Raw genomic sequence first — 27387 nt, 5'->3', positions numbered from 1 at the left:
TTATTAAGAGTAATCAAATTTTTAATGAAGCCCATTTACCAGAATAGTAAGATGTAAAACAATGATTTACATGTATAAGAATTTTTTTCTTTTTAACATATGAGAATTTAACATATAAAAGAATTTTTTCTTCCCTCAAAAGTGTTACAAATGCAAAGTAAGCTAATTAATTAGTTAAACACCTTATAAAATATAAGTAACTTGATATTTGACAAATGCGCAAGACTACAATATTCACCCCCCATTTAAAAAGATCCCCTAAGTTACATAAAACAAATTATTAGGCATAAAATAGAGAGAATTAAAAAAAAAATTGAACTAATTTCATATATTTATGTCATTTTAACTGACTAATATTTACAATAAAAGGTAATCAGGTTTTTTTTTTATAAATCATATAAATGCGTCAATTGTAAATCTTTAAGAAAAAAAAAAGGAATTATGATACCATAATTACAACAACAACAACAACAACAACAACAACAACGAAAAAAACACCACATAAAAACTGAAAATCAAATTAAGATATAAATTGCATTTTTAGCATAATGTTGTCTTGGCTTTTAGTAAATAAGTAAAAGCAGTAAGTTACACCCTTGATCTTAAAATCCAGCGAAAATAACAAACCAAATCAAAATATAAAAGGCAAAATTAGAAAACCAATTTAAAGTTAACTATATTTATCTTTTTACTAAACATATAAATACATAAAAGTATATTTGTTTTTATGTTCAATATTAGTTATTCAATTACTTCAAATTTAGGACATTAAAACAGTTTAGAATTAGAGATCATTATGCTAAACATTAACAGATATTATGTGTTTCCAGAATAATTAAAAAAGGCTAGACAACACAACCTAGCACTAAAGCAGAAACACTGCCTGGCACTAAATGCTGCCAAGTCACACATCTGCTATAAATACACCGCTTGGCTGGCAAGGTTATAAATCTTGCTCAACATAATCCCACTTTGTCACACCACTTTGAAAACATGGAAACAACATAATTTAAACATATATACAACTATAAACAAATATGGTTTTATATAACACATATAAACACATTTTATAACAATATTAAATAACAGATATATTTATCAAAAACTATGAAAAAAATAAGTAAATATATTTGTACATACAAAATGTGCTCACAACCTAGAAATAGTAAATTTTCGAAATGAAAATCTATAGACAATAAATTAAGAACATAAGAAAATATAACATTATTTGTGTAACACTTTTCACCTACCATACCTTGAATGAGATGTTTATCAATTTTGAAAAATAAACTATTAAATGCTCTAGTTCTTGAACATGCAACATATAGCTGACCATAAGAGAAACACGGTTTTTTGAGATATACCCCAACTCTATCAAATGTTTGACCTTGACTTTTCTTAATTGTCATTGAATAAGCCAATCTGACAGGAAACTGACGACATTTCAGAACAAAAGGTAAATTAGAATCTGAAGGAGCCAACTGAATCTGAGGAATAAAAACCCATTTACCACCAGAGACACCTGTCAAAACCTCGGCATAAATATAATTATTTTGAGGAGCACAAACCTTCATTTAAGTACCATTGCATAACCCAACTTTGAAATCTAAATTTCTAAGTAGCATAATTACACAACCAATTTTCAATTTTAAACAATGAGGTGGCATACCTGAAGGAGTTAAGCTGTTCAAAAACTCAATAGGAAAGTTATTTCTTTCATTAAGGTCATCAGTTTCAGTTTGATCAGCACTTAAATAAGCTTTGACCTTACCCGGCAGACATTCAAGCACTTCTTCATTGATTGATAATGAATCAACATTAGTTGGTGTTAAAATTACGTGATTAGAATAATCATTTTGATCAGCATCTCCAAAAATCTTTTCAACAATCTATTCATTTTCTCTAATAATGCACTGGTTTGGTATTTCAATCCATCCTTTAAATGGATCCTCCTCTTTGACAGGTATTGTTCCATTCCCAAGTTTTAGTAGCCATTGGGAAAATTCACCTTCCCCATCTTGTACTCTCATATTTTCAGTTAATACAAACTTCTGCACCCATTGCCAATGCAAAGAACATTTTATACACGATTCTACTATTTCAGCTGGTTGTCCTCTTTTCACAACAGGCAGAACTTGCCTAAAGTCACCACCAAAAAAAATGATTTTTCCTCCAAACGGAAAGTAGTTGTTGCAAATATCTTTTAACAACCTATCAATTGCATTTAAGGCATGTTTAGGCATCATGGATGTTTCATCAAGCAAAAACAAACTAACTTGTCTTAAAAAATGCCTGTGTTTAGAGTAAGGAGTTACATTACATATACTATTATCCAATATTGAAACAGGAAGTTTGAATAACCCATGCAATCTAGATCCACTTGTAAGGAGAGTTGCTGCTATGCCACTCCATGCAGCTGTAGCAGATTTAAAGCCCCTACTTATGGTTTCAGCAATCAAATAATTATAAGTAAAGGTGTTTCCACTACCAGCTGGTCCATCCATGAAAATCAATCTAGAATGTTGGTTTTCTAAACTTGGTTGCTCATTCAGTGCAGCAAGGATAGCATTACCTACATTTATTTGATTGACATTAAGCAACAGTCTCATTCGATTGGCTTTGTCAATAGATTGTTGAACATTTTCATCAAAATTTTCTAGATTTAAGCCTATTAATTCATCATTAACAGGCAGATTGTAATCAGCCAGCATTTCACCACTTTGACTAATAATCTTTTCAACTTGATGAAGAGCAGCCTGTTCAGCTATTAGAAGTGGGACTGAGCAGTGAATGAAATCTTCCATAAAAAAAGCTTTGTTTGTATTCCAGAGATGTAAAGGATTGTCAGGTTCACAAAAGGTCAAAATAATTGAAAACAACTGTCTAATTTGCTTTGGCATACGTGTAAAAACTGCCTTAGAAAGATTATTTTGCCATTCAGTGTCATCTTGTAACAAACCTTTCAAAACACATGCTTTACGAAATGTTTCAAGGACAATACCATTAACAGTACGCACATCCTCCCAAGATGTTGCTCCTTTTGCTTGCAAAATTAACAGTCTTAGAAAAAACAATTCTCCAGTTGAATTAACTTTATACATTCTTACTATCACCTAATCACCACCCCTTTGTCTAACCTTCCATTTACAATGTTTATCATTAAATATAAAGTGATAAGGAATGTCTACATAAGAATAGCAATGTGCTCTTTCATTTTCAGTATTCAACTTAAACCATGCTGTTAGGTGCATATCACAATGAGCTGCATGATCTAAAGCCATTTGTTCTGCTCCTTCTCTAAAATACAATAATTGATTTTCAGGTAATGTTTACCAAGTCACTGCACTTTGAAAACACGGAAACAACATAATATAAACATATGTACCAACTATAAACAAAATAAATGTGTTTAAATATGTTTATAAGGTTGATTATATACCTTATATACATATTTAAACACATTTTTAAAACAATTATATAATACATATTAACACATACACAAACAATAAAAACACTTTAAATTATTGTACTACTTTACATTATTGTAAAAACACATTAATAAAACAACTATAAAGCACTTATTACCACATACACATACATATCAAAAAAGCATATATGCAAACAATAAACGTGTGCAAACAAAAATTTTAAAAATGACGCAAGAAAATTTAAAAAGATTCAAAATATATATTTACAAACAATACTCTTTACCTTCTTTTTTTTTCATAAGAACTGTAATCCTCATAATAAAATTTAACCTTTACATACAATAACATGTGACATGCCATGTCAGTGTTGGCACAAAAGTTTAATCTATTTTTCTAAATTTTCTAAAAAAGAACAAAAATAGTTAATAGCATCAAAGAAATTTCAATGTAGTAATAACCATTTTATGGTAATAGCATTAGTATAACTTTAAATAATATCCATACCCCTATTTTCCTTCTAAAAAGTAAGTTAATAAAAATAAAGCTGCAAAAAGAAAAACTAAAACAAACAAAATATAAACGAATTAAAAAATCAAAATCTTTTCTTCTTTAAATCCTTTCTACTTTATCTAATAAAAGTTTAAATCCTTTCTACTTTATCTAATTAAAAATTAAACCCTTTCTACTTTACCTAATAAAAATGTATATATAACTATTTTATATACTTACTTCAATTATAAGATGATCTTAGCGATGATTATTTATCTTAATATGATTCTTTATGTAATATATCTAAACTAATAATTAAATTCCAAATCTAAACTAATAACTTTATTCCAAAAGGAAAAAAGTTTCAACTCGCTTAAGAGATCTTTCTTCAATGGCTGCGTGCATTTAGAGAACGCGCTTTTTCAAAGCCTAGTAACTAATGACGAAATGACGTTAAACATTAAACGTTAAACATTTCTGTACAAATTATATTAAGATTACTTTTTTTATACAATAACCAAGACTGAGCCCTAGTGTTTGTTCCTAGGGATCTTTGTACAAATATTTCAAACCAGTCAATAATTGAAATACAACTTCTGAAATTATAAAAATAACGAGGTAAAACTTTTCTCATTGCAATTTGGTCAGGCCAATTTATTAAAAATTTAAGTCTAGTTGCTGTAACAACAATCCAACATCTAAATATTTTTGATGCCAAACCATAATTTAATGAAAACCTGAAAGCAAGATCTTTTATAAATAATCCTCTACCTAATTGCATTTAAACCAACAATAAATAGTCTTCTAAGGATATTTTTTTTGAAAAACTTTTGACATGGTCTTTAATTCTTTCAAATTGCCAGATAAAATTTTCTGCACTTAAACCAGTGTAAAATCGAACCTTTGCATTGTTTTTTGAAATACTTTTGTATGAAAACTTGTACAACACCAATTTTGTAATTTTATCATGCAACTGATATAGCTCCAAATTTCTTTCCATAAGTTCTTTTTGTAGGCTTTCAAATTGATTACACTCAATCTGTGTACCTAAAGATGAATGTTACTGTAGATAAAGTTACGTAAAAAATAACTTTCAAATCAGAGGAATATAAAAATGAAGTAAATAATAAGTTTATTGTTAAGAATGTTGTTCTTATAATAGTTATTTTAAGTTAATCGTACACAGTAATTTTATTTATCTTAATCTTACTTTTTTATGTAATCTTAGTAAATACTTCAATAAAGTATAACAAGTAGCTTATAAGCTACAAAAGCTACAAAAAGTAAATAATGCAGGTAATAAAATATTATTTAATTATATATTATATGCTGCATTATTTAAATTTGCGTTATTTACTTTTTGTTACATATTATATAAAAGTATTTATAGATGTGAATATAACAAGTTATTATCAAGATCAAATAAAAGCAAATGCAAAAATAGAATTATAAAAATATGTACCTTTTTCAAAAGCTAATGGTTCCATATTGTCTTCTGCTGGAGAATGTAAATTAGAAAAAAATTATAATTTTTGTGATGTGAATATAACAATAGATTATCAAGATTAATTATACGCAAATAAAAAAAAATTTAATTATAAAAGTATTTACCTTTTTCAAAAGTTAATAGTTCCTTGTTGTCTTTTGCTGGAGAATCTAAATTAGTAAAAACTTGGGTTTTTCTCTTCTGAGCACGTTTAAAACGATCTTTTTTTTTTGGCTTAAAACATTTTCTGGAACATTTTTATAATTAAAAATGCTTGGTACATAGGCAAGATTTAAAGGATTGTCAGACTTTTTTCCTATAATAAACCAAATCTGAAATTAGAGGACAATTTAACAAAAAGAATATTTGATTTATGCTCTATATTCAATGTTTATTCAAAGTATATATAAAAAAAAGATCAATAAAAACAAAATAAAAAAATCTATAAACATTTACCAGAAATAAAATGATCATTGCAAAGTCTACCACATTCTATGAATTTTTCAGACCAATTTCTTCTTCGAATTGCTAATAGCCATAATTTGCGTTTCTCGACTTGTTTTTTATCTGGTATTCTGTAGGAGCTTCTTTTGATATCTTTATAATTTTTTCTAACATTATTACAACCAACAGCACAACAATTATCTGGCATATTTCTTAGTTTGTTGGAGTTTAAATACCTTTAGTTTGTGTGTGAAATACGATACTTTGTTTTTTTGATACTGCCAGCAAAATACGCATGCGCAAAAGAATGTAAACATTTAAACTCGTCTATACGTAAGTGTCTGGGATTACCTGCCATCCGGGGCTACCTGCCTCATCATAGTACTTAAAATCACTAAGTGACCATTATGCCCGACTTTATATGGCATAACTCTAGCTAAGCACTAGTCATACGATGACATAAAATTATATGACATCATTCACTTAACAATCACGAAGCATAAGAAAAAATAACATGCTATTTTTGCTTAAAGAAACATAACAAAAAATGGACCCCGAAATGCAATAGGGAACCAAGCAACATTTACATTATTTCGAGATAATTAAGAAAAACAATTTTAAAACTAAACGTAATGACTTGCTGGGAAAAATAAAACAACAATATGAAAATTAAATCTTTTTATTACACATTCACAATGATTAAGTATTATAAACAAAGAAAAAATCATAAAGTTTATTATAAATACTCAGGGTTAGTATTGGTTCTTTTTTGCATAATGCAAACATGAAATTAAAAAACTAAATTAAAAAATCTTAAATAATATTATCCTTTGGATTGATTCTTGTGGCGGAAAAAGATAAGTTTTTTAACTTATTGTATTTAAGTTCAAAATCTATTTCTTCATTGAAGCCGCCTCTGTCCTCTTTAACTGTTAAATCTCATTTTAAATTATTAAATACGTGATCTACCGCAGGAAAATAAGTGCAAATAACTTTTTACATTTTTGAGTTTTGGTTCGGTGACTGGTTTGCCATTCGGCCACAATGTTTTTAAATATTTGGAAAATAATTCTCCACTTGGCTTTTCTATTTTTTTAACAATGAATTGCAAACATGTGCAGAATATTTTTTTGGCTAAACCAATTTTCCTTTGACTGAAAAATATTCTTGATTTCTACTGCATTTCAATTATCTTATTTTTCTATCTTGACCAGGAAATTTTCGTTTTCTGCCTTTTTTTGGTCGTCCCTTAATTGGCTATTTTCTTGCTCTGCAGATCGAAAAGAAAATGTTTATATCATGCTTTTTGAATAATACAAAGAAATATTTTCAGCTAGAATAGAAAAGATTTGATTTACTAACCTTTTCATCACTTTAACTATTGACCCCAGCTGACCTGCTGATAGTTGTAGCTTATTCATTATTTTATGAGTTCCTTGAGATGCAACTGGAACACAAGAGCACATTTTAAACAATGAAATATATCAAGAGAACTGATCTCAAACAAACCAAAAAAGTCTCAACTGGTTTAAATAATTTATTTGCGTAAAAATAATTCATACCTAAATAAATTATTTGCCTAATAATAGTAATTATTATTATAGGTAATACGCATGACAATTCCTACTGGAGATAGGTAACACAGAACCAAATAAGCTTTGTTCTGCAATATAGAACCAAGTGACTTTGGTTTTCGTTTGTAAATTCTTAGTATGAAATATTTCAGTTTTGCAATATGAAATTATAAACAAATACATTCACAGCCTATGTGACTATAAGTAGAATATTATCATAGATATTTATAACTAGCCTTTTTTCCAAAATATTAACTCATTTCAAAAAATTGTTGGTTGGTTCCCTATTGCATAGCAGGGTCCAGATATAAATGCAAAAATATATTCAAAAACTTTGAAATTTAAAAACGCTGATTAACAAAAACCTCTGTTTCCAAAACAAGACAAGATTTCTTTAAAAAATTGTTTTCATTACCTTTATATTAATAGGGATTTCATGTTACCAGCAAACTTTGTGATTTGGATATATAAATTTTTACTAAGATTCCCGTAATTTCTCGTAAAAAACTACCCTTCACGAAGTATATAGTTCATAAGATATAATTGCATATTACTCTAAATAAAAAAAAGATTATTAATGTAAAAGATAATCGCAAACACTTTTATGATTTAATATTTTCCAGTCATTCATTTGACATTCTTTATTACAGTATTTTGCAACCTTGCATCTTGAACAGGTGTATCTGGACTGCTCTTTACTACAATAGAGACACAGATCTAACTTTCTTTTTCCTGACATGATAACTGTATTAGGATCGTCAACTCTTATCATTGGCTTTCCATCAGCAGGAAACCTAGCATAAGGATCAATGATTGTGAAAATGCAACCGACTGGAAATGTCTCTTTGATTGATTGATAATCTTCACAAAGGTTGTAAATGCATAACTTTCCAACAAAACGTTGCTCATCTTCAACTAAAAAATGAACTGATGGAAACAATCCAATTATTGGAATGTCGACTATTGTGACAGTCAAGGCATGTCCAGTAAGAATGTAATCTTTCGAGAAATCAATATCTTTAAAGAACACAGCTTTCAGACCTTCAAGAGATGTTGGCATGGTTTGGTTTTCATTTGGTTTGTAACTAAAACCCATTGCAGTGTTTCTCGAAGAAGCTTTTTGAAAGGCGATAAACCCTTTACGATGATTTAGAAATAGCTCTTTTCTTTTATAATCAATTAACCCATCATGTTCTTTTTTGTTAACTTCTTCAATTTTATTCAGTAGACTTGCTTTATCTTTAGCATTTGAGAACATCAAAAAATATTCTAAGAATTGTTTAGAGTTGCTCTCATATGGTAGAAAACAAGAAAGCTGTAGCTTTTCACTTTCAAGACCTTTCTGATAATAAAATGATAACATGGGTGATTTCAATGAACTTTCTAGCCTAGACTTAAGTAGGCGAAAAGTAGATTCTGATTCTGGTAACATAAAATTAGCAGCAGAAGCTGCAAACATATGATTCTCTATTGAAAAACCTGCAATGCATGATATTACACCGAGTGCATAATATGCCTCTGGTAATTTTCTATGATCAGCAGGTGCTATAGAGATGAACTTCTCATAAAAATGTTTTGCATCATCTTTGTTTAGCAATCTTAAAACAGCAGCTTTGTTGTAAATGTATTCATAATTAAAAGGCTGCAACAAACAAGCTTTCTCAAACGCTTTTAAAGCATTCTCAAACTGGTTCAAAAATGCATAATTAGAACCCAATAGCTCAAGAAATTCACAGTCATCAGAGTATTTTAAAAGAGAACTCTGAAGAAAATTGGTTATTAATGTATGATTACCAGGATTTAAGTAGACAAAACATAAACGAGCATTATAATCTATTTCACTTTTCTGATTTTGGCATTCTTGGATAACTGAATCAACTAATTTTGACACTTCTTCATGCTTGTTGGAAGGCATACAACAGATAATCTGGCAGGTTGAATAAGCACTTCCAAGTTTGATTAGAAAGTTTTTGATATTAAAGTTCTGTATTGTTAGCATGTATAGAGCTTCATAAAACAGTTCAAGAGCTTTAAGCATATTGTTTGCAATTATTGAACCACTCTCAGAACGCCTTAAAAGTTCTTTTACATCAAATTTAAAATTTTTATGATGTATTACAGAGGGAACATGCAAAGAATCCAAAAATCTGTTTGTGTATTTTAGAACTGATTCAACTGCAACCTTTTGATCATTAGGTAACGAAGCTCTCAATTCCTCCAACTCTTTAAGATCTTGAATGTTCTTCCTAATCTCTTCATCTCTTGTTTTGGGGAAAATATTGGGAGTTTGAAGAGATCTTTCATGCCAAAGTAATGCTCTATCTGGATCTCCTTCAAGAATATATAGGTCAACAAGGTTTCCAGAAGCATTAATATCTCCTCTCTCATGAGCAAGAAGAAAAAGTCTTTCTGCTTCTTTAATATTTCTTTTAAGACCAGTGCCATAAAGATAAAGTAAACCCAAGTTATTAGCAGAATTATCACTGCCATGCTCAACTGCTAAATGATACCATTTAGCTGCAGTCACATCATTTTTAGCTACATATGTACCTTCTTGGTATGCTAAACCCAAAGCATGTTCAGCTTCACAAACACCTACATTCGTGACTTCCTTCCCAAAAGAATTACAAGTAGGATTCTGCTTTGCAGCATCTTTAAGTAATGCAACTGCAGCTTTAAAATCTCTTTCAACTCCTAATCCTTTCATCATTAAAAGAGCCAAGTTGTACATACCTTCTGCATTGTTTCTTTGTGCTGCTTCCTTATAGAACTTTGCTGCCATTTCATAGTTTTGTTTGACTGTTTTTGATCCATCTCGATACTCATGTCCAGTCCAAACAAGCTCTAATGTAGGATCGGTTTTACATAATATTTTTTTCATTGCTAATAAGGGAAAATTTTCAATTTTGAAGCTTGAAAAAGATTTTTTAGTTTTTTGAAAAAACTGTTCCTCATGTTCTTCAGTTGATAAAGGAACTTGATTAAGATGGTCATATCTCCTTTGTTCTCCAAGCTTCATTTTTATAAAAGCTAAGGAATTTTTTATCTCATCACTATTGAAACTAAGTGCAAATGCTTTTTCATAACACTCCACTGCTTTATTAAGCTTTTTCATTTTATAATATACTTCACCTCGTTGGGCATATCCTTTGAACCACACTGGATGATGAGAACATGTTTTTTCTGCATCTAGGAGTGCTTGATGCAAAATTTTTTCATCTTTTATTTTGTCATAAAGTTTCAAATAAGACAATGATCGATTGCGATACAGTACACCCAGCTCTTCATTTGTTAAATTAGGTAGAGTGATTGCAGAAGTGTACATCTCTATTGCTCTTGGGTAGTTTTTCCTCTTAAACTCCTCATTTGCAGACTCTTTGACTGATTGAGCTTTTTGATCAGGGTTTGTGACATGGGTTGCAGTTTGAAATGCTTTGTTATCTTTTATATCAAGAACATACTCGCTTAATGTACCTAGTGCTGTCATTGCTGAAACTAATTCATTTGAAAGCTCTTCAAACTTTTCATCTGGTATTTCTAAATTTGCAAAATGATTGATTTTATTACGCACTGATAATACTTTATTGATGGGTTGCAAGTAAGACTTCTTCTTCAATATCGGAGTAAACAACTTTGATGTTAACAAAGTTCCTAAAAGTGTTATATCCCATTCATTAGAATTGCCAGAATCTAAAGAGACTTGCTGGATTTTTTTACAGGTATCTCGAATTTTCTTTCCCAATCCATTGCTAAAGTATTTAGATGCTTCTATATTGTCTTTCCAGTCTTTTTTATATAATTCTTTCCATGTTTGTTAAAATATTTGTCTAAGTAACTTTGCAGCCTCTCTTAGCATGATTTGAAGTGATAAAAAGTTTGAATATTTTTCATCCATTTTTTACTTATTGTAAGCTTAAATATACATAATAACACATTTTCTCAAAAACATGTAGATATTTTAAGTTTATACTCTGAAACACATTATAACTTATAAAAAGTAGTTAATATCTTAAGTTTAACTCTTCAGATTATTAACTTACGTTAAGGTGGATTTTTGTTTCGTTAATTATAAGTACAGTGAAAATTCACTGTACCTAAGGATGCGTTTTTTGATAGGTACAGTGAAAATCTATTTTTAGAATATTTTTGAAAATTTACTTTCGTTTTGCTAAGTGCGCATGCTTAAAACAACGAGTTTATTTTAGAATAATGTTTTTGTAGAAAGAAGGGTTAAGAGTTTTAATAAGAGTTCAAAAGATTAAAAAATGGAGGAAAATTTTCATAAAGAGTTATAAAGATTTTGATGAAGCAGAAAAGTCTGTTAATGAATATTTAGACTAAATTTTCACCCCGTTAAAATTGATTCAAAAGAAAAAGTTGAACATTACAATAAAAAAGTAAAGGAAGGTTCCCAGATTTGTTGTATTCCTCTTCATGCTATATATGGTTATAGGTGAGCCCAATATAATATTAATAATAAATAATTATAGTATTGATAATACCAGTAATAATAAGGTAAGCTGTGACGAATACTGTGACAGTACTGTATTGCAGTATTGCAGTACACTCAAGTGTACTGCAATACAGTGTACACTCAAGTGTACTGCAATACACTCAAGTGTACTGCAATACAGTACTGTCACAGTAATTGTCACAGATTACCTTATTATTACTGGTGTTATCAATACTATTGTATTTATATATATTTTATTTATATATATGAGTGTACACTCATATATATATATATATATATATATATATATATATATATATATATATATATATATATATATATATATATATATATATATATATATATTATATTTTTTAAATCCGAGTCCTTCTGATTTCCTGTAAACTTCGTAACTACATCTTTAAAAGAATTCCATGCTGACCTCTCAACATAGTTCGTCATGTTTTTGAAGTTGTTATCTTCCATTAGCCTACGAATGTACTGACCAACAATAACTCTCGAATAACTTACAAATGAACCAACAAAAACTCTCTCCATCAGCTTTGCTTCAGACATACCAGGAAATTTGCTTGAAAGGTGTTTTAATGTCTTACCATCTTTTAGCAAAGCCTTCACAAACTGCTTCATCATGCCAAGTTTGATATGGAGCGGTGGTAGAAGGACTTTTTTAGGAGCAACCAAAAATTCAAAGTGCATGTTTTTCTCTCCAACATTCAATGTTCTTTTTGGCCACAATTTCTGGTTCCAATGTTTAGCTTTATCACGACTATCATATTCACACAAAAAATAAGGAAATTTTGTGTACCCACCTTGCTGTCCAAGTATCTTAGAAAATGATTTAAGATCCCCAGAAACTATCCACTCGAATTCTTTGTACTTTTACTTATCCAAAATCTTTATGATGCTTATCCAAGATTTATACGAGGAAGTCATATATCTGGTGCTATGTGGTATTATTGGAAGTAATCATTGTGTTGTTATTGTTGTGATGTTTTTGAGTTGATAGACAGCTTGACTTACCTTCCCGCTGGTGTCTATTGTTAAAAACGACTATTATTTAGTTTCATTACTGCAACTCACAGCCTCTAATTAATCACTAAAAGTCAAGATAAAAGATTTTGCTATAGTATTTGGTTTAAAGTTGAATTTTATTTTTATTTTTAAGTGTTGCCAATAGGTTTGCTCTTTCAATCAGATTTTAAGTTTACTTTTCAACAATTACTTTGAAACCATTGAAAAATTTATTTAACCATGTCTCAGACATTATGTCTGTTATTTGTTTATGGGTACGCTTAATAAGTGCGAACTGGTCTAAGTCTGAAGCAGTTGCAAAACCTATCATTACTGCAAACTAGCATAAGTTAGGTATGTGTGTAAAAATTTCAAACCATTTATTTATTCAAGTTTTATATATGGTTCGAAAGAGCTCTGAATTTGTAATAAAATGGTGAAAACTTTATGAAAAAAGAATCATTACAAAAAAAGTTATGCTCATTTAAGTAACATTATTTTTATGAAGCATTGCTTAAGAAAAATGCAACTTTCGTATAAAACTCGCGTTCGGCTAACGGCAGCTTTGTAATAGAATCATTGTTAATTTGCGCATGATTTTGCATAGTGAAATGTGCAAAACGATTAAAAAACGTAACTAAAAAAGTTTCGAATTAAAGAAACAAAGTTAATTAGTAACGATAAAAATAAGGCGAAAACAGCGTTTTCGGCTTATTTTTATCTTTACTAATTAATTTCAATGAAAGATAAATATATAAATAACAATTCTAATAAAATATATCATTATAACGAATAAAAAAAACAAATATACTGAATTCTCTACTGTCAAAAACCGCCCCTCCCCCTAACACTATGTAATGGAAGTGGAAATACATACCTCTACTGCGTGGAACAATAGGGTATGTGATCATGAATATTTTTTGATGAAATTTGGCAGGGACATAGAAAATAGATCTATACAGTTGCCTGTAAAATTTTAAATATGTACCAACATGCCTTCAATATTAATGCACCTCCGGAACAGAAACGAAATTTTAAAACCGAATGAAAATCACTGGTAACTGTAAAAAAAGCAATAGAATTTATAACAAAAAGTAACAGTAACAATAGCAGAAACAGTTTTATAAAGTGTAACAGTCACAGTAACGCTAAAAGAGGTGGAAATGGTACCTCCACTGGGTCGAAAAATACGGTATGTGGTCATGAATATTTTTTAATGAAATTTGGCAGGCACATAGAAAATAGATCTATACAGTTGACTGGAAAATTTCAAATATGTACCAACATGCTTTCAATATCAATGCAGTGCCAGAAAAGGAACACAATTTTAAATAGCGATAAAAAAACTGAAAAATTTATTACACGTAAAAAAAAACCATAATTTATTCAACATAGAACATTCTACTTTTTTAATAAAGTCTAAGCTGATATAAAATTCTAAAAAAAAAGACAAGTAAATACATCATTACCACACCGACTTCGAGCACGCTGTGAAAAAAAAGGTCACAGTTTTTGTCTTTAAAATCGGTGCCGTGAAAACCCAGATACGCACATACCTACATATGTGCGCCATAAGAATTTGCAGAAATCGGCACAAGTCCGAACTGGTATAAGTGCGATGCAGTTGCACTGTCTGACATAAGTGCAAATAGCTTAAGTGCGCCGAAAATAATTGCAAACATTACCACAAGTGTGCATCATCATAATTGTGAACATCAAAATTTTAATTAAAAAGTATTTAATGGACTCCTGCAACAAAACTAATATATATATATATATATATATATATATATATATATATATATATATACGGTAAAAAAATATCCCCAACAATTCATTTACAAAAATATATTCCTTAATTAGTTCCATTCTATTAACAACTCCCTCTCTGGGTTCATTAATATGTACCTTTGTTATAAAGTTTTATTAATAAATTATTTCTTGGGTTTCTGTTTTTTGGTTTTTCACGGGAGTGTAGTGAATTTTTATGTTACTTAGCTTCGATGAGCATTACGCCCTTAACTTTCAAAATAGCAACACTTTTAACATTATTTTAATAAATATCCATGTTAATTTTCACTGTACGTAACACAAAACTTTTCTGATAAATACCGTGAACTTTCACTGTACAGTGAACTTTCTCTGTATCTATTAAAAACGCTTCGTTAGGCACAGTGAATTTTGTTTGTATTTAGCGAAAAACGCCCCTTTAGGTACAGTGAATTTTCACTGTATTTAGCAAAAAACGCTTTCTTAGGTACAGTGAAAATTCACTCCTAACACCAAGCTTTTTTTTTTTTTATCCAAAAAACAATGCTGGCCTGGTTTCTACTAAAAAAAATATTTTTTGTTTTATTTTACTCATGAATGTAAAAATTGCGAGGGTAATTTGACACACACGAGCAATAAAATATGTTATTCTCGTGAAACATGTGATTCCTTCTTTTAAATTTTAGTTCATAGCAGAATTTTTGACTATGCTTTTATGAAAATTATTTGTTATTATTAAAGAAAAAAAGTATTTGAAAAGAAGAACTTAAATCGAATAGTAAAAATGGAATTCCTTATTGTTCTTTGCATAAATGAAACTTTTCTGAAACATTTACATGACTGATACAATGAAAATAAATTTTCACGGGGATTTAACTTGAAGTATTAAGAGAAAGTCAATAGTTTAAGACAGAGATGGCCAAAACGTGACTCGTGAGCCGCACGGGGCTCATGGAATATCAATGCTCGCCGCATGCTCGCAGCGGCCATGGGGCTCTTGGAATTTAATTACGGCTCTTTTCGCATTGACTTTATTTAATCGCCAAACTTATTGTTGCAAAATGGATAAAGCAAATACTAACAAATTGTTAGTATTGTGCCTTTGACCTTTTAAAATGACCTTTCAGCCTCCACACTTGTTACTTGGATTGACTTCAAAGCCGTGTGCAACAAATCTAAGTTGCTTCTTTGTTTTTTGTTAGCTCAAATACTCCCATTTTTATTTAGCTTCAGTTTGGAAGTTGATTCTATTTTTTGTTTCTTTGGTGAAACCCCTTTGACTGTCTCTCTAATGGAGAACTCGAGCTCTTCTGACAAGGAAGTAAATTGTTGTACTTGTTCCTGACTAGTTTCATTATCTGGCAAACTTTCCTCATCTATAGACTCACTTCTCTTTTGCTAAAACAAACAATTAAACAAACTTGATGCAGTAGTAGCAATTGCATTTCTCTTTGACATGGAATATTGGAAAACATTATGAGCTGCTCCATTAATGACATCAGGATTATTCAGATACTTAACTAAGTTTACTAATATAGCATTCCTCCTCTCAGTGACTCTTTAAGTAAATGAGTCAGCTAAAGGTGTTTTCCTGGCTTTTTAGCTGCTTGAAAATGAACTTCAGAATGCCATCAGAAAAGAGCAAGTTCGAATCTCTTCTTCAAAGTGCTTCAGCACCAACCTTGATTGGTTCTAAAGCATTTACTAGATTTTGTATGGAGGCAAATTATAATATCGCTTGATAACTCCACCAGTGACATTTGAATACATTTCTCAAGGGTAACAAATCTTAAAATCATATCTAGTAAGCTGTTCCAACTTGTCTTAAGTCTAAGATTAGCTGCAGCTCCTTTCCAAACTCAGACTGGACATACTTTTGCAGAATCATGTCATCTTTAACTGGAAACTTTTGAAACAATCTGACACATTTTCTGACCTTGTTGATGAGTTCTGTGATATCCTCCTTGATCATTGGAAGAGCTGACGCACCTGGTTCTGCTGAAACTTCTAATCCTTTCTCATCGCTGTCATCATCTTCTTGTTCCTCTTCTAGAATAGTGACTTGCTCAGGTGTGCCATTATCTTCTTTCCTAGATTGCCTATATAGAACATCACAGACAGTGAAGTTGGGTTCCATGTGCGAGGCAGAGCTGATAGTCTGGTAAAATTGAGCTACCAAATTTTTTCATTGCAGCAACTCTGTCTGTGGTTACTGCAAAAATATCACAGGCTAAACGTAGCCCAAATTCTTTCAGTTTCTCGTCAACATTTACTCAAGATTTCTCTGCTGGCATAGACCCATGTACCCTGATCATTCCAAGGTTCCAATAATTACCTTCCATATGACCATTTATGATCATATATCTTCAGTTTCTGGATGAAGTATACTTATCAAGGGTTAAGGTAAATTTATGACCAAGAAACTTCTTTTCTGCATGTTGCTGCTGATATGTTTTCTTGATATCTTCATAATGTTTCATCAGCAGAGCCTTAATCAATTTAGCATCTTTGGGCAATTTATATTCTTGTGTTTCTAGAGCTGTTCTCAAACGTTGACTAGTTGAGAAAACACAAAAGGGCAGCCCATCGCATGAAATAAGCTCAGCCAAAAAAACATCAACAGGATCCTTTGTCTAAATGAATCGATGGGTTTGATGACTTTTATGTGTTTTTATAAAAAGAAAAGAGCAGCCTATAGATCACAGAGGTAAATCTGAGAGATCGCGAAACAACGCATTACCTGATGATACATTAATTAAAGTACAAGAGCATTTCCTGCTAAACATGTGCACTGCTATAATAAAGATACATCGCCTTATTATTTAGATGAAAAACTCAATGTGAAACTTATGCACGCATTGTACGAACAAAAATATCCAGATCATCCTGTTAAATATAAATTTTACTTAAAATATTTCCAGGAAAATTTTAGCTTATCATTCGGTAGAAAGCAAACTGATGCCTGTGGACTGTGTGAAGAGTTAAAGATTAAACTAAAAAATTCACGCATTAATGAAAATGCGAAAAGAGTTTATCTCAGATAGCGCACTAGCATCGGCCCGATATCGGCGCGACGCACAGTGGGACAAAATCCATATTTCGTGGCCTAAATTCCCAAATTACCTACACGAAGGTTTTCGAGGTCGCTGATTACGAATCTGAGGTCAGATTTAAAAAATTCAAAATGGATGCTCCAATACGGCTGCCAAAACTGTTCATACGTTGAAAATATGAAATCTAATGTAGTTTGGTTTTCGAGGTCATTGCTTATGATTCAGGAGTTAAATTAGAGCAAAAACATTGTTAAATTATTTCCAAATTTACGCTATAAATAAAAAAATAGAAATTTGTAATTTTAGTTTTATAATTTTTTTTTAATTGGTAAAAGATTAAGTCATATATATGTAAAAAAATTGTTTATTTAATCCTAGTAACAAAAACACGTATGTCATATTCATCAATGTTCGAATCATTCGATTCGGAATCTAATGTTGAACCACTTGTATCTGAATTGGAATCGTTCCTTGTCTCTTGTCTGGTGACTTCAGGTTGTTTTAACAATTTTAAAGCTTCTTGATGTAGAGATTTTGCCGGTCTCTGGGGCAATTTCCTGATGCTCGAGAGGGGTTGTTAACGTGACATCTTTAACAATTCGAGCAGCATGTACTTGACCAGAAGTCCTTAAACTCATTTGAGCAGCATATGTCAATTCTTCTGTAGAAAAATTAGAACGTAGTTCTTGAGTCTTTCGTCTCTTTAATCTATCACTAGATGAAGCAAAGGATTGCGAAGGTCGCTCACATGTTCCTTTTTTATTATCATTCTTCACAATCTTCTAATTTGTTGTGCATTCAGTATTGGATAATTTTGAAAATTGTACGGTGCCCTTCAATCATTCTTCATTTTTTTTCAGAAAAAAATCTTCCCATCTTCCTGCTGCTCTCCGTCTCAATCGCAAATTTGCAAATAACCATGATAATGACATTTCATCCTCGCCTACTTGTATCAGATGTTCCGTTTTTTTGAAAATTGCATCTGTCAAAACATCAATGATGAATTAATATTCATTTTTTAAACTGTCTTTCACCATAAAGAATATATCTTTTCTTGACAATTTCATATTTGAAGATTTGGAAGACTCTGTAAAAAAAACAGTTATAACGGCTTAGAGTTCCTAGAAGACTATTTTATAAAATTTTGAGATTATCATAAAATGGAACGAAAAGTAACTTGTAAAGCATATATTTAAAATAATAAATTTTTGTATTAAAATGTAATTAGTGCCATTAAACAATGTTAATTCACTAATTTCAATGACCATTTTCAGACATTATTTATGTTAATAGAATAATGTCGCACCACGCATTCCTCCATAAAAGCTAGTCTCACTATTAAAATGGCACTCAATGGCAGCCAGTTTTTTTACATTTTATATTTAACACTATACACTATCAATTCCGTGTCGAAAGAAGGTGGATAACCGCGGTTAAATTTTTAAAACGACATTAGAAAATCGATTTTAGATAAAAAATTTACAATTTTTTATGTTTACTTGTCGCCCGATTTAAATATTAAAAAAACTAAAATTAGCAATAACAGTGCATAACCATATATTCTACATGCCTCCAGAAAGTGATTCCATTTTGCCGAATTCCAATTGAAATAGTTTCTTCAGTTTAACACCACTTTAAAACAGGCAAGAATTTTTCGACTTGTCCACTTGTTTAGTGCGTACCGAACGGAGGCTAAATGTCAACTGATGTCCAGGCCAGCCCAGAGCAGGTATATACCTGCCCTGTTCGGAATTTTGTTCTAGGACTATCTGTAAATAAGATCTAAACGTAAAAAGACGAAAATATAAAACTCAAAAATTTGACTTTTGGCCACGAAATCGGGATTTCGTTTCACTGTGCGACGTCCGCATTTAATCGGCAACAAATTTAATTTTGATGTATTTTTGACGGGCGGCTACTCATCGACAGGACGTAAACAAAAACGTAAAAGCAACATTGGCAATTTACCTTACTATGATGAGTAAGCTGATGAATAGCCGAACAGGAACTGGCCGGAAAAAATACATTTAAGTTATAAATGACGAATAAAATATATTCTAAAGTAAGGTAAACCAATATAGGTATATTTTATATAGACTCAATCAAATAAGAAAACAACAACAATACTATTAATTATTGCAATAAATAATTATAACTATATTATACATTTAATAGAGGTTGTTTGTTGTATAAAGTATTGAATGCTTATAGGATTATTATTTACTTTAAAAACTGCAGACATGAAAAAAAAAAAAGTTAAAATATAAACTTTAAGTAAAAATAAATAAAATTTAAATAAAAAAGCTGTATTATATTATTTAAGCGATCACTAACTTTAAAAAGAATTCTGCGATTTCAATTCTTTCGTTAAAAGAACTAAATACAAAAATATTTGAAAAAGCACACACACTTATATTTATGTTTAATTCAAATGTTAGTAAAAATAAATTCAAACAAATTATCTATCTATCTATCTATCTATCTATCTATCTATCTATCTATCTATCTATCTATCTATCTATCAATCTATCTATCAATCTATCTATCAATCTATCTATCAATCTATCTATCTATCTATCTATCTATCTATCTATCTATCTATCTATCTATCTATCTATCTATCTGTCTGTTTATCTATCTATCTATCTGCTAAACAACATCACAACTTGGCCTCCATGAAACGAATGATGATCCGCGAATGGGAAAAATTTTCTATGGAAACAATTCGTGCCGCCATACAATCATGGTGTCATCGATTATCATTGACAGTGGACCGAAAAGGAGACCGATTTGAATAATTCTTGGTATTCTTACACTACATATGTTACTTGATCTGTTACTGTAATTTCAGTAGTTTATGTATATTACATTAAAAACAAATTGATTGTGAAGTACTGACAGAACTTTCCGGTCACCCTGTGTATATATATAAATATATATATATATATATATATATATATATATATATATATATATATATATATATATATATATATATATATATATATATATATATATATATATATATATCTATGTGTGTGAAGTTGTTTAGCATTGACCTTGGACTCCAAAATACCCCACACGCAAAAATCAAGTAGATTCAGATTGGGAGAGGACGGAGGCCACTCATCCTTAGCATTAAACTTAGGGCAATACTTTTGGAGCTATTCTTGCGTTGTTTTAGCTGTATGAGCTGGTGCTGAATCCTGTTGAAAACACCAGTCTCCATTGGGATATAAAAAATTGGCTTCTGGTTGCAAAATTGCCTTCAGGACACTCTCTTGATAAGATACTGCATTAATTTTGGTGCCACGTTCGATAAAAACCAATGACAATGTTCCTTTGCTACACACTGCTGCCCATACCATCACCGAACTTCGATTCTGATACCGCTGAACTGTTCCTGAAGACTGAGGTATGTCCTTTAATGATGTTGACCACACGACATTGTTTTTAGCATTAAAACTTTGTTCCATCACAAATAACTTTTCATCAGAAAAGATAATGTTCTGTACCGCACAATGACCATACTGACGTAAAAACGTTTTGCATCTTTGCAACTGGCCAGCTTTTGATTTTCAGTCAATCCATGAACTTTATGCTTGCGATAAGGTTTCAATCCAAGGTCTAATTTCAATAATTCCCTCATCGACTTCCTGGGTACTCCTTCCTCCTGAGCCAATTTTCGCGCTGACCTATCAGGGTTCCTCCGAATTTTCTCGCGTATTCGTTTAATATGATCTGGGGTTCGAACTGTTCGTAGACGACCCGACCTTTCACGGTCTACAACACCACCAGTTTCAGGCAACTGTTGGATAGTTCGATAAACACATCTCTCAGTAATTTCATGCACCTTTACTAATTTGAATATTTCAGCACCCGTAAGTCCTTCCTCATAATGCTGTTGAATCAACAAACGATGAACATTCATAATGACTACAATAGAAAGAACAAACCCAGTTACTATTGACAAATTCAGTTACAATTGATAAGCATCATTGTACAGTTACAATTGTACTAAACTGATACAAAGCTGATAAAAAATTTAATGATAAACACTTGTAAATAATGAAATATGGGAGACCGGAAAGTATGCACATTGATTACTGACAGAACTTTCCGTTCACCCTGTATGTATATATATATATATATATATATATATATATATATATATATATATATATATATATATATATATATATATATATATATATATATATATATATATATATATATATCTTTTTGTGCTAGTTTTAGATATTTCGTATTATGCATTTTTTGCTTCGTTTGTTGTAGGTTTTTCACGCATTGCATCCCTAAAGGAATAAACAAAAATAACACCTTCAACATAAAAAATGGGAATTTTATCGAAGCTTTATAAATATTGCTAAAAAAAATTTTCCGCATCTATCCCAGGCAACTCTTTCTTGGTCTCCTCTCGCCTTTTACGACCTCCACCTCTATCAGATGAAACACTCAGCCATATGTTTATTGCTGAGTCAATTTCAGCGTTTTTGACTTCCTTTGTCATGGAATTTGCACGCACAGAATCTGTATAATATATAAATATACTGTAAACCTAGGCAGTGGCGTACCCAGGGTAAATAGCGCCTGGGGCAAACACCGATCTCGCGCCCCTCTTCCCCCACATAAAGTGCTTAATTACAATTTTTTAATAAATGATGAGACAAACTTTATTTTATATAATATATTTATTTTATATGATATATTATTTCTTAATTTATTTTATATAATTCTCGCTTATTGTATCGCAACCAAGCCTCTTTTGCGCCCCTTTCAGGCTGGCGCCCATGGCACGTGCCCTGCCTGCCCTACCCTAGATACGCCACTGAACCTAGGGCCCTGCGAATCGCTTCGATTCGATTCGATTCGCGAATTAAATGTCGCTTCGATTCGAGATTCGATTCGAAAAAAATGATTCGAGTTTTTCGAATCATTTTTTTATTTAAATTACTTAATGTTTTCATACAAACCGCGTTAAAAAGTTTTCAAAATATCAATATTTATGTTATCAGAAAATTCAGCGGTAGAGTAATTTTGGAACGTAAACGTACTTTTCATTAAAATTAATTGTCGATTAGGGATTTAAACAGAGCGGAACGCAAATTAGTAACGCAAAAGTTAGGTTTTATTTTTTGCGTCGTTAATGTTTGACTTCGCTTTCACTAAAGTAATTTTAAATTCGATACTTTTTGTTTGTGCCGCATCAAGCTATAAAATGACTTCTAAAAAATCGGCAGTTAAAGAATTCTTTGAAAAAAAAGGAGTATTCTGGCAATGCAAACAAGAAAATTGCAACAAAAAGTATTCTGTTCAGAAAACTGGAACTTTATCTCATCTATGGAACCATTTAAAACGTGGCCATAAAAAACTACACGTAGAAGCAACAAAAAAGCGCACATCCGCTACTAAAAGAAAAAAAGAATTTCGATAACACAATCGAGCAATCATCAAGTTCCTCGTTAAATTCGTATTTTATTCGACCTCCAATAGATACAGTTATTTAAAAAAACTACGACCGTGCAGTGCTTAGATTTGTAATTGAAGATCGAAGATCATTTGAGACAACTTCTGGATCTGGCTTTATTAATCTGTGCTCGGTGCTTACTCAAGGGCAATATCATCTACCACACCCGACCACTTTATCTCGAAATTTAGGTGACATGGTCAATAATTTATATATTAACTTCCAACAAAGTATAAAAAGCCAGTTAGTCTCCAAACCTAGCATCACTTTTGATCACTTTAAAGCCGACAATGGCGATAACTTTCTTGTTTCTACTTGCCTCTTTATTTCATCCTCTTGGGTTTTAGAATCATGCTGTTTATTAGTTGTAAATCTGGAAGTAATAAATGCTTGTCACAAAGCTACTTCCACTGAAGAAATTTTAAGAAACGTGCTGTCAAAATTTGACTTGACTTCAGATAATATTTTCCGAGCTACAACCGATACTACTCCTAGTATGCCATACACACTTAAACTTCTTGGGATTGATTGGCTAGGCTGTTGTGCTCATAAACTCCAACTTTGTGTGAAATCAGCTATACACAACCAACCAATTCTTATTACATTAATTAGCAAGGCTCATAAAATAGAATGATTTTTTCACTCATCATCAGTTGGACAGGCAGCTCTCAAAAAGTATCAGATTTCTCAAGGAAAACCTGAGTCAAAGCCTCCAATGAATGTGGAAACGCGCTTTAACAGCACTTCTAACTTATTGGAATGGATTTAAAAAAATAATGGTTCTATAGAGATTGCTCTAGTTGAGTGTTCACAAAAAAAAAACTGTATGAAAGTGCCACCGACTTGTCGAACTGAAACACAAGTGCAATTATTAACAACAGTCGCTCTTATTTTTAATGCAGTATCTGAAGCCACTACTATACTAAGTGCGGAAAAAAGCGTAAGCATTAGTTTAGTTTATTCGTGCATTACAACTTTGAAAAATTATCTTTGCTTGATGGATAAAAGAGGGATGGGTAAATTTGTTGACGATCTTATTACGCAGTTGGAAATGAGGTTTGATTTAAGTGAAGACGTTTTTTTACCACTACTTTCTTAGACCCTCGATTTAAATCAGAAATGTTTACTTTGGCAGAGAAACAAATCGTAAAATCTTATCTAATGGCATTTGAAAAAAAACACGATTTAAATATTACTATGATTCCCGCTGAAATTCAACTCGAAGTAGCAAATTTGTCATCTGAAGCAAATGGAATTTTTGATAAAATGTTTGAATATATCACTAAAAATCGTAATCTACCAGAGAAAAGAACTTTAGATCAGCAATTACATTTTGAAACTACTGCATACATCGAAGAGAAAACGTTGGGACGTTCAGATTGTTCTATTCTGCACTGGAAAAACAAACGTAACATTTTCCCTTTATTATCAAAAGTTGCAACTGATTTTCTTACTGTTCAAGCTAAAAATTGTTCGTCTGAAAGAGTTAACTCTGTGGGAGGAGGAGTGATCGACAGTAAACGCAATAGTCTTTCCGAGCAAAATGCGGAACGTTAATTTGGGCTAAAAGTAACAAATTAGAGTTTGTTCAAATAACATTCAAATTTTGTAATATTTTGTATAGTATACATAAAAATAAAGATAAAAAACTTAAATTTCTTTCAACTAGTGATTCGATTCGTGATTCGATTCGATTCGCGAATCAAGACCTGCTTCGATTCGAGATTCGATTCGAAACTAAAAATGCCGATTCGCAGGGCCCTAATATATATATATATATATATATATATATATATATATATATATATATATATATATATATATATACACACATGTATACATATGTGTGTGTATATATATATATATCATTACACTTAAAATAATTAGTATTTTAGTTACCTAGTTAATTATACTTATTTGATTCATAAAACATAATTAAATATTTATAATTAGCCGCGTTTCGTAAGTGTTTTTCTGTTAAGAACCGTTTCGCAAGTTGCGGTGCGAAAGAGTTTCTTTTCGAAAGAAATTTGGTTTTTTATTATTATTTCAAAAAATAAAACCTTAAAATGTTCATATGTTGCAATATTGAAAATAAAATTTTACTATAAACATTTTGGTATATAAAAAATTTATTTTTTATAATTATATCCGTTTGGCCAACAAAATTTTTTTACAGACTTCAAAACGTCGTTTAGCGAAAGAGCTCGTTCCCCAAGTGCGACTTCCGTAAGCGCCACTTTCGTCTGTAGCAAAATAATTTTATTTCAGAGGCGACATTTCATAAGTAGCTTTTGCGAAATGAATATTGGCGGGTTTTTTTGTTTCGTAAAATTCGGTACGAAAAAAAAAATTCCTGATTCTCAATATCCTTCCATAAGAATTTTATTTTTCCGGAATTGTACGAAATATTCCGGTTAACAACTCAAGTGCAGCTGCATTCAGAAGTTCAAGTGTTACTGAAAGGTCAGCATTTTTCCTCTGTAACAATTTTAATACCGCACGCACAGATCGAAGAACTGTGAAAAACTTCTCACAAAGGAATAGAGGAATGAAATTCATTTTGATCATGTTTTCTAGAATTTGCCAGACTCATTAAGAATTGCTGGTTGATTGCTTGTCAACTTCAAATGTGTGAGCGTCTTAATCAAATCAGGATATCTATTTATCATTGCAGTAACAGATGAATGTCTACTTTTCCATCTTCTTGCAAATATATTCTTTAACGAAGTTTGATTTTCCTGCTCTGAGCTAAAGGCTCGTAAAAGAGCCCAACGTGGCGCACTTTCTACAAAAGTAAACAATGCTGAAGAAAGTTTCGCACGTGATTTACCAACACCACATAGCACTAGGTTTAGCCGATGGCACACACAGTGAACACAGGCTGCGTTTAGTACCATTCACTGAATTCTTTGCTGAACTCCACTGTAAACATCACTCATCACGGATGCTCCATCATAACCTTGTCCTCTGCACTTGTTAATGCTAATATTAGACTCAGTCAAAAGACCAGTGATTAGGTTACTAGATCCTTCTGCAGACTGATCTTGAAGCGCATAGAAACCAAGGAAAGTTTCTCTTACTTTTACGGTTTTAGTGTCATTGTCAAAGTGCACATACCGAATGCAGTTACTATACTAATCGATCTTCGAAATGTCGATTGTTGTATCGCCTGTAACTGAAAAAACTAACGCCGCAAAAATTTTTCAACCAATTGCTGTAGAATACTGAACCAGTAAGTACTTTGTTCAAAGAGTTTTATTTTGAGCTCTTTGTCGATACGCACATGCACGTCAAGCCAAAACTTTTCTGAAATAACTACCGTAAGATGAGCTGTTGAATCTTTGTGACGGTTGATCTTTTGACCAAGATTTTTCCAGTAAGAGACGCCCTCGATCTACTCAAACTGATGGCTTTTAAGTCTATCAACTAACAGCAAGCAAGAATAACATTAAAAACAGTCAAGAGTTGGAGAGTAACAAAGCCAATGATAATCAATTTGTATTCCATTATTTGTTGTAACCTTTATAACGAGAAGTTGAAATTCCTCAACTGCTACCTGATTTTGTAGGAAAAGAACCATTTGGTTTGCATGGTCCGTGTTTGACTATGACGTTCCTCACACTGTCACCTGCAATCGCAGTGGAGCAGAGACCTCTGTCTGACGGGTACGGAATATTAATATGAAATCCAGTAGTAATGATAATAAATTTACATAAAATTTTAGATGTTTGTTAATCGGATTCGGTGTTTATATCTAAAGATTGAGATGAAAGAACCAAAAATATTGGTCAGTCCTCTTGACTCATTTAAGTCAATGCAGGTGTCAATGAAGTATCAGGATCAAAAGTTGATGCTGAAGTTCTAAAGTAGTTCGGTTTTTTATACAATTTTTGTTAATTTTCTTATGATGCAAGGTTATAGTAGTTATTATTTTCTCATACTATACTTCTGAAATATAGTTGATATATACATCATTATATAGTTGGTATATACTTAAGTTGTTAGAGAAGTTCATAGAACTTCATCTATAAAGATACAATGAGACAGGAAATAATTAAATATTTACATATCATTTTAAACTGTGTTTAATTATAAACATTTTAAGTACTTGTTTAAATATTTTGAATGTTTATTTAAAAAGTTATTTAAGTTTTATTATATACGTTT

General features: G+C 31.1%; 4 protein-coding genes across 4 annotated transcripts in view; all 4 read right to left on the bottom strand.

Annotated features, from left to right (window-relative positions):
- Positions 1 to 313: 313 nt before the first annotated feature.
- LOC145183434 (uncharacterized) lies at positions 314 to 3850 on the bottom strand. The gene is made up of 2 exons (XM_090078345.1): positions 3712 to 3850; positions 314 to 3297 (listed from the first exon to the last, which is right to left on the bottom strand). The coding sequence occupies exon 2, from the start codon at positions 3099 to 3101 to the stop codon at positions 1890 to 1892; it is 1212 nt and encodes a 403-aa protein (XP_089934471.1). The 5' UTR covers positions 3102 to 3297; positions 3712 to 3850; the 3' UTR covers positions 314 to 1889.
- A 541-nt stretch (positions 3851 to 4391) lies between these two features.
- Positions 4392 to 6360, bottom strand: LOC149891495 (uncharacterized). The gene is made up of 4 exons (XM_090078346.1): positions 5860 to 6360; positions 5529 to 5719; positions 5380 to 5415; positions 4392 to 4964 (listed from the first exon to the last, which is right to left on the bottom strand). The coding sequence occupies exons 1-2, from the start codon at positions 6053 to 6055 to the stop codon at positions 5574 to 5576; spliced, it is 342 nt and encodes a 113-aa protein (XP_089934472.1). The 5' UTR covers positions 6056 to 6360; the 3' UTR covers positions 4392 to 4964; positions 5380 to 5415; positions 5529 to 5573.
- A 488-nt stretch (positions 6361 to 6848) lies between these two features.
- LOC149891494 (uncharacterized) lies at positions 6849 to 11545 on the bottom strand. Its single transcript, XM_090078343.1, has 3 exons — positions 7837 to 11545; positions 7210 to 7294; positions 6849 to 7117 (listed from the first exon to the last, which is right to left on the bottom strand). Exon 1 carries the CDS (start codon positions 10906 to 10908, stop codon positions 7996 to 7998), a length of 2913 nt encoding a protein of 970 aa, XP_089934469.1. The 5' UTR covers positions 10909 to 11545; the 3' UTR covers positions 6849 to 7117; positions 7210 to 7294; positions 7837 to 7995.
- Positions 11546 to 22078: 10533 nt separating this feature from the next.
- Positions 22079 to 27387, bottom strand: part of LOC145193210 (uncharacterized) — a 145863-nt gene continuing 140554 nt past the window's right edge. The window contains exon 3 of the mRNA XM_090078344.1: positions 22079 to 22308. The gene's annotated coding sequence lies outside the window, so the exon portion shown is untranslated. The remainder of the gene's footprint in view (positions 22309 to 27387) is intronic.

Source organism: Hydra viridissima, unplaced genomic scaffold, assembly GCF_058129835.1.
Source record: "Hydra viridissima isolate aposymbiotic clone 2 unplaced genomic scaffold, HvirCarnegie_v1 scaffold_2, whole genome shotgun sequence".
Taxonomy (NCBI): domain Eukaryota; kingdom Metazoa; phylum Cnidaria; class Hydrozoa; order Anthoathecata; family Hydridae; genus Hydra; species Hydra viridissima.
The sequence above is the reverse complement of the archived record's forward strand: the minus strand, read 5'-3'. Positions and strand labels throughout refer to the sequence as shown.